Here is an 8,341-nt window from a genome sequence, read left to right as displayed (position 1 = left end):
TGTGTGTGTGTGTGTGTGTGTGTGTGTAAGGTTAATGAGTATCCTATCTGGAAAAGAGATGAAAAGGGAGGCTCTGCCCTCCTGTCTGCACATGGCTTTATGTGCTGGCTGGGGTATGTCCCTCTGAGCACAGGGTCATTCACTGGCCCCTGAAGAATTAGGAGACTTTTCCCCGTGCAGGGGGTGCACTGGATGAGAGTCCAGGCTCCATCACTGGCAAAGTGCAGAGTTTGGATAAGTCACTCCGGTCCCTGGAAAGTGAACTTCATCACAACTGCTGACGTTGGCGAATATTCTCCACACCCTTCTCCCTCAGAACTTGGGACCAGAGGTGATTGATGGTGGGAACCGGCAGGAAAGCGGCAGCCGTGTCTCTCTGGAAAGAGCCCTGGATAGAGTCAGAAGAAGCTGCTGCAAGTGACAAGGGCAAACCACAGGAAATCAGCTCGGTTTAGTCACCTGCTTAGCTCTCATAGATAGCAGTTATTAACACAGGCCCCGTTGTATAGATGCTTACGATGGGGTCAGAGAGGTGAACGGCCTGACTCAAGCCACAGGGGTGGTAAGCGGTTGGAAGGCAAGACCATTCGCAGCACCCCCATGTCTTCTCCAAACACTCGCAGGTTCTGAGCACCACTGCTTACTCTTCTGGAGCCCAACCTGGCAGAAGCCTGGGGTTCCCCGAAAGAGCAAAACTGCCCCAGGAGTAGGAGCCGCTGAGGGCGTGATGGGGAAGGGCTGCCAGGCAGGGTCTCGACGGACAGGTGTTCCTCAGGGTCGGGACCCGCCCCGGCAGCACCTTGACACCCCTCTCCCGGCCCCCAGTTCCACGTATGCAAATCCCTGTTTTGCATGGGCCCGGGGCCAAGCGCGGGGGCCCTGCCAGGGGGCGTGGCCGAGGCCCCCGCCCCGCGCCGCGTGCTCACCTGGGGAGTGTGCTAAGCCTGTCCGCGGAGTGCTGCCCGGGCCGGAGCAGCGGAGTGCGCGACCGAGGTGGCAGCCGCTCCTGTAGTGGCTGCAGCTGCGGCGGCAGAGGGCGGGAGGAGGGAGACCCTGGCTTCCCCGGGGACCAGGCTGGGGCAGCAGCGAGGGACCTGGGGGGGCGCTGGCTTTGGCCCCGCCTGGGGCAGGATGGTGAATCTGGAGCCCATGCACACAGGTAAGGGGAAGAGGGAGTGAGCTCCGACAGGTGTCACTGAGCGTGGGAAGGGACCAAGGACAGGAACACCATTGCACCACGCGAGGGGCTGGGGGGTGGGGGTGGCGTTAACTCCTCGGCGGCCAGGAGAGGGCGATGCAGATAGCGGGTCCTTCCGGGCCGGCGTGGATAGGTAGGTGTGGGGAGAGGGGTTAAAAGGAGCAACTTTGGAATATGAAACCTTGGAGAACAATGGAGAGGGGCAAGAAGTTCCTGAAGCCCCGGATCTGGGAAGTTAGACAGTGCGTGGGACTTGGGTGTGCTGAAGCGCTGGAGTCCCAGGAGGTTGCAGGACTTGGGTGGTTCAATCACTCAGCTAGGGTGTGGACCTGGGAGTGCATACGTGTATCCACATGCTGCGTGTTTGGTGTCCGGGCACCTGTGTGAAATGCAGGCAAAGTGGGCATGGGGGGTGCCTAGGGGAAGTGGGTAGGGTGGAGCCAATCCAAAGGCGCACCTGGGGCAGATGCCATGCCGCGGGATCGTTCATTGATTAGGACTTGTGCAAGCATGTGTTTGTGTGTATGTGTGTCATGAGTGTCTGCCTGTCCCCTGTGTGTGTTGGGAGGATGGGTGGAGTAAGCTCCAAAGAACCTGATGAGTCGTGAACCACACATGTTCTGGATGTGTTGGAGGTGTGTCCACTCATTACCCATTGGTCATCTGTGTTATGGGCTCAGTGCATAATGGGTCTATATGCCAGAGGGGATGGCACCAGGCGCATCTGAGTCCGATATCCCATGACTTTCTTTCCTGAGGAAACCAGGAGATGGAATGGCCCGGAGTCAATTTCCCCTGTAGCTTACAAATGGGAGGTGGGCATGGAGAGACCCAGCCCTGTCAATCACTCTGAGCCTCTGTGCATTGATGGGCTAAGGATGCTACTAAGCTAGAGGGTTAGACTTACTGATGGGTTGAGGTGGGGGGAAGGGCTGATCTTCTCATTCGCTGCCTGAGGTGTTGGGCAAGTAACAGAATCAAAATGGAAAAAGCCATTTGACCACTCAGAGCCTAGTACCTTACCTCTTGCACACAGTGCAAGGGCCTAGTCATTTGTCCCCTGGGACTTGAGGGTTGCTGTAGAAATTGTATGGATTGCTCTAGAAGACCAGGGTGGGAGGAAAAGAGGAAGAGGAGAAAAGGGGGAGGGGGGAGAAAGCAGATCTTCTGACCCACCCCCAAGAAGCAGAACAGGCTAGATCTTCCTGTCTCACATCACTCCTGGAAGCAGACATTAGTTGGGGCCCAGGAGGCCCCTGATGCCTGGTTTCACTAATGCTGTTTCCCATCAGGATCGAGTGCAAGGGTTCCTGGTGGAGAGATCTTGGCACTCATTGGCTGGTGCCCCAGGATTTGCCAGGAAGGACTAGGTGAGGCTGAAGGAACCATCCGACCGGGTGTACTCCGGTGTCTGAAGAGAGTCTTCAGATCCAAAGCAATACGGTGGACCGGGAAGTTCCTGGGGACACGTCCTCTGGTCAGGCATTTCACCCCCCATTTCCTATCAGGAAAGCCAGGCTTCAAATGGAACTCTGCCCAAAGGTAGCTCAATAAAAAGTAGGGAGTTCTCTAGAACCAAAATCAGGGACTTCCTGGGGGGGTTTCCACCTCCCTGCCTACTGGAGGCTTCTCTCTGAGGAAGTGGGAGGAGGTGGAACAGCTGGATCCTAGCAGCTTGGGAACTGGGAGGGTCTGGTAGAGAGCAAGAGAGGAGAGAAGCTGGGAGAGAAGCCCAGGGCCCTCGTCCCATGCAAGCCCCCAGTTGATGCTCCTCAGAGGTCTGCCCAGCTCCTCTGCTCTACAGGGCTCCGGATGGAATGTGCTGAACCCAAAGTGGGTGATTCCCTCAGGATGGGGCTTTATCTGCCTCTGTGTACTTCGCCTGATTTCCCTCTCCAACTGTCTTGAAGGCCTCCCTGCTACACTCTTCACCTAGCTCCCGGACCCCCCACCCCTACCCCACCAGTCCCCAGGGTTTTTTATCTTCCTCCGTGTCACTCACAAAGTCTTGGTCCCTCTGTGCTGTGTGCTCACCATTCAGTGGCCCATCCAAAGGCTCGCCGGGCTTGGAGCTTTCTGTGCTGTCCTTGCTTTCTCCGTTCAAGATCTTCGTTGTCATTTGAGATAGAGTCTTGCTCCGTTCGTAGCTTAGGCTTGTATCAAACACAAATTAATCCTCCTGTCTCAGCATCTCCAATTCTTGGATTACAGGCATACGTCACTGTAGGCTTTGAGGGTTTTGTAGGGCCTTTCGGAGTGGGCCTGCCATGTAGAAGAGGGAGGGACACTCTTCTTTATTTTGGAAACCTTGTGTATTTTAGTCCCTCCATAGTAAGCCCATTTTCTGCTGCTCCACTTCCCCTGGAATTCCCACCACCATGTGCTTAGGGATGCCTCCGATGGTTTCCCCGCGTAGTATCAGTGTGATGGGGGTCCATAAACCTGGACATAGACTTGCTTCTGGATAGCTATATGGCCCTTGACGGCCTGGATTCAAATGCTGATTCAGGTTTGCCACAGCCTCCTCTCGGTGTTCTCATAGGACATCGTTCACTTGGAGCCTGGCGACCACAGCAAGTAGCAGGGGAGTTCTCAGACAGAGAGGGACCTTCCTGTGCTCAGGCCTAAAGGGACAGACAAGAGCCAGGCAGGCAGGAAAGGAGAAGAGAGGAAAGTGGTACAAAGTCAAACAGAGGGTAGCAGTGTCGGGCCGGGCCGTGGGTGTCTTTCTATGTATCTCACTGTCAGCTCAGGGAGGGAGGGAGGGAGGGCTAGACACCCCAGACCTGTGCCAGTTGGCGTTCAGGGATGCATTTGAGCCAAAAGGCCTGTCGTGGGGGGGATTGGGGAGAGAAAAGTCTACACTAGAAGAGTTGGAGCCTTGGCTGGCTCAGAAGTGGCACTGGATGGCCCCAGGAAGTCCTCCCTGTAGAGGGACCCACAAAAAGCAAGTATTTGAATAAAGATCCTAGATGCTGGTCTAGCTAGTCCCTTCCTAGACCAGGAACAGGGACAACAGGAGAACGGGGTGAAGCTCTTGTTTGCCCAGAACAGCCTGAACCCAGGAGGGCACTCAGCCTGCTGTCTGCATCGAGCTCTGCCTTGACGTGCCTGTGTTTCCAGGTATCTATGGGGGAACTGCTTCTGACCAGGCCACAGGAAGGCCAAGGCAACTTCACGCTATGACGGCGTTAGGCGAGGCAGGTTGTGGTCTACCTGAAGTATCTGGGCGCTCACACTGAGCACCTGAGCCTCCTCAGGGAAGGGAACGTGGCAGAGAGCCGACCCAGACGGACTGAGATAAGAACACAGCGGAGCTGGCCCCACCCCACCCCTCTCTCCCTCACCCCCGGCAGTGCTGTCGGACGGGTGAAGGGTTACTGCCAGCGTCTCAGGGAGTTTCGGTGTTGGCCCATTTTTAGGCTGAGACCCAAGGGTTCGTCCCACCCATCAGCATCAGCCTCCTACCCAACAAGAACAGGTTCTTAGAGCGTCAGATGCCGGGGACTGAAAGAGGTTTCCAGGCTATCTCACCCTATCCTTCATGAAGTTCCACTCCCTGCCCAAAGAGTTGGGCTATCACCAGGTCATGGCAACATGAGGGGCCTTGGATGCCTTTGGAACTAACTTCAGGCATGATTAAGACTAAGCTTTAAGTTTATTTAAAGGACAAGCAAGAGGCTTTCTTAGTGGGAAGTGATAGAAGGAATGGTGTTAAAAGAAGGTTGGGGTGACGGGCAACAAGATGAGTCTCGGCTCAAAAGGCTACACGTGTAAGTCAGTCCTCATGGTGTAGGCATGTAGTCCCAGATACTCCTGGGAGGCTGAAACAAGAAGATCACAAGTTCAAATCCTACATGAGCTAGAGTGTGTTTGAGGCTAGCCTGGGCAACTTGTTGAGACCTTGCCTCAAAATAAGGAGAGGCCTGGGCTATGTCTCAGTGGTAGTAGAAACAAGACCGTGATTCTGTTCTCGGAAACACACACACACACACACACAAACACACACACACAAGTTATCTGTCTAAATGCAGGGTTTGAAGTAAGTGGAACTGGAAACTCTGACAGACATAGCAGCCTCACAGACAGTCGTCCCCCAAGCCTTTTCTGTTCCCATGAGCAGTTTTCCTCTGTAGGTGGAATCAGGAGAATTCTAATGGCTTCCTCAGTAAGTTACAGAGGTGCAAGACTGAAAGCCACAGCGGTCCTTGGGAATCAGGAAAGGCTAAGGAGAGGACATGACCAGGATGCAAGAGGGGACTGAGACCCATGTCTAAGCCATTTAGTAAGTACACATGCTATTTCATCTTGCCCATGCTTCTGGGAGGTGTGCTCGCCATCCACGGTCTGTCCTTTGTACCTCAGATCCCCTGCCTATTTAGTGATGGCATTGTTTTACCTTCTGGCTTTTCTGCTGCCAAAACACATGCTCTGAAGCTCTGAATTCTACCTCTGCTAAAGCAGGTCAAAACCAGCAGAGGGAGATTTCCCTCCAGTGTCTTCCCAGCAGATTCCGGCTTGGAGCTTTTTCTCCGCACTCAAGTGTGGGATATGGATGGCTGTTGAGCGTTTCCCAGATCCAAGCTGGGACAAAGCAAGAAGCCCAGTGTTCCTGCAGTAGCAATTGAACTAGCAGCAGTGTTCCTGCTAGTTCTGTATATGCATGCATATGTGTATGCAGGGCTAACTGTATGAAAAATTAGCAAGTGCAGAAGGAAGGCCTTGGGCTTGGTTCAACAAAGGCCCCCCAAAGACAGAGCAGCAGTGGGGGTGTCCCTGAGACTGCCACAACCATGGATGGAGTCCAGCATGGCAGCCTAGGAAGGCTCTCACTATATACCTGGGCGTCCTCAAAAATCAGAGACTCCTAGGGTGACCTTATTTCTTCCTACTTCTGGTGCATTTGCTGATATCTGCATCTCTGCTTTGCCTGGCACCACAGTCACTTCATTACAGAGCTGTAAATATATTTAAGAGCTGCACACATTAGCCCCTTACCAAAAAGAAAGGGGCGGCGCTTTCTCTCTTTTCCTGGGGCGGAGGTCCACCCTTTTCCCTCATCCTGACCATCTCCAGACCTCAGACGTCTACTCTGCCAACTGTCTGATTACCTGATGCAAATTAAGGCTGCCTCCTTGACTGGGATTGGCTGAGGAGCTTCGTATGCAAATGAACTCACCAAGACTTTATCTAGTTTGAAAGAGTTAAAGTGCTGCCCCAGAGAAAAGGGTGGAGTGGGGGTTGGGGGTTGTTCGACACAATTTGAATAAAATATCCTCTGTCTTAAACCTCAGGATCTGGATGGTTCAATAAGGCGAGGAGCTGGGAGAGAGTGAGCTCAGAGTTGCCTCTTTCTTTCCCTCCGCCGACTAGGGAGGAGGTTTAGAGCCTCTCAGGTGGTGGCGGCTTGCTGTTATGGGTAAATGTTTCATTTATTGCAGAGGAGCAGCAGAGTGGCTAGGCCAGAGCAGCAGCGCTTGGGGGCTGACTCGGGCATCCTGCGCAGGTCTGCTCTCTCAGATGCCGAGCATCCGTTTCTCACTGAGCAATTTGGAGGAATATGAGAGAAGGAAGGAGCCTTAAAGGGCGGGATCTCTGAGAAGGGAGGCGAGGAGCTAGGGCTTAATCCCCCCACCCCACCCCACCCCCAGACAGCGAGCCCATTGACCTCTGAGCACCAGACAGCAGCAGACCTGGGAACAGACAGGTAAGAAGAGCAAACGGAAACTTTGTTAAAGTACGCTTGCCTCCGAGGGTAGCTGTGCTAAATACCACTGGGAGCAGAAGAATGCTGCTTGATTTGCATGTATCGGAGTCTTCCTCTCTAAGTTCAAGGCTGGCCTCAAGTTATGGTCTTCCTGACCAAGACTCCTGAATGCAGAGTTTACAGGCATGTCCCACCACACCTGGATTTCTATGAAGCTTATTTTGTTTGTTTGGTTGGTTGGTTGGTTTTTGGCTTTTCGAGACAGGTTTTCTCTGTGGCTGTCCTGAAACTCACTCTGTAGACCAGGCTGGTCTAGAACTCAGAAATCGGGCTGCCTCTGCCTCTCAAGTGCTGGGATTAAAGGCGTGCTACACCACTGCCTTTTGTGTGTGTGTGTGAGACAGGGTTTCTCTGTGTAGCCCTGGCTGTCCTGGAATTCGTTCTGTATGTAGAACAGACTGGCCATGAGCTCAAGAGATCCGCCTGCCTCTACCTCCTGAGTGCTGGGATTAAAGGTGTGCACCACCACCACCCGGATTCACCTGGATTTCTATGAAACTTTAAGAAGACACATTCCCCGAATTCCAAAGAAATTAAGGGTGGAAGATGGGCAGGGATCCCCACCACCACCACCACCCTGCTTCTATTCCATATCCTTGTGTCTGAGCAGTGGGATGGTGGTGATGAATCTTGCAGAAGGTGAGAGGCCCTGCAGTAGCTGTGGAAAATTGAGCGGAAGGCTAGGCTAGGAAGCTCGCCCAGAAGGAGGGGATCTGTGCCCCCAAGCTTATGAATATTCTAATGGCTATGTGTTCGGGAATCAGGCATTTGAAAGTCTGATAGTTGTTGTAATTACACATTCATCTTTGCTGTTTAGCTAAAGCCACGTCTGTCACAGAGAGAAAAATTTGACCTGTTATTAAAGCCAGGCGTGTTTTCCCTCAGAGATCAAGATGAGTGGGGATGTCGCTGATTCCACGGACGCCCGCAGCACTTTCGGTCAAGTGGAGTCAGGTAAGGAGGGTGTTTACTTCTGGGCCTGAGCGGTTAGGGGAAACTGTCCAGCAATGTGGTGTCTCTTCTTGCTCAGTATTTCAGATCCAAAAGCTGGATGGTGGATTCTGAGTGACTTCTCTAGAGATAGCGGGGCATGACTCTGGAGCCTTGCAAGGAGAAATATTGACCTTCCTAGAATGAACCTCTGGAACCAGGTCAGGAAGGAGCCAGATCCTTAGGAACAGAGGACAAAAGTTAGGGAGCACAGCAGTCACTCTCTCAGCGGGGGACATCAGACCTAGGGCTCTGCAGGTGCTAGACCAGTGTTCTTCCACTGTATCCTGTGACGTGTGTGTGTGTGTGTGTGTGTGTGTGTGTGTGTGTGTGTGTGTGTGTGTGAGAGAGAGAGAGAGAGAGAGAGAGAGAGAGAGAGAGAGAGA

At 53.3% G+C, this 8,341-nt stretch overlaps 1 protein-coding gene across 1 annotated transcript in view; it reads left to right on the top strand.

The window, feature by feature from the left end:
- The first annotated feature begins 1,063 nt into the window (after positions 1-1,063).
- Pou2f3 (POU class 2 homeobox 3) overlaps positions 1,064-8,341 on the top strand; it is an 85,824-nt gene continuing 78,546 nt past the window's right edge. The window contains exons 1-2 of the mRNA XM_021207637.1: positions 1,064-1,159; positions 7,851-7,919. Of these exons, the coding sequence (XP_021063296.1) occupies positions 1,132-1,159; positions 7,851-7,919 (97 nt within the window). The 5' untranslated portion in view covers positions 1,064-1,131. The remainder of the gene's footprint in view (positions 1,160-7,850; positions 7,920-8,341) is intronic.

The sequence above is a fragment of the Mus pahari genome, chromosome 10 (assembly GCF_900095145.1).
Source record: "Mus pahari chromosome 10, PAHARI_EIJ_v1.1, whole genome shotgun sequence".
In the NCBI taxonomy this organism is placed as follows: Eukaryota; Metazoa; Chordata; class Mammalia; order Rodentia; family Muridae; genus Mus; species Mus pahari.
The sequence above is the reverse complement of the archived record's forward strand: the minus strand, read 5'-3'. Positions and strand labels throughout refer to the sequence as shown.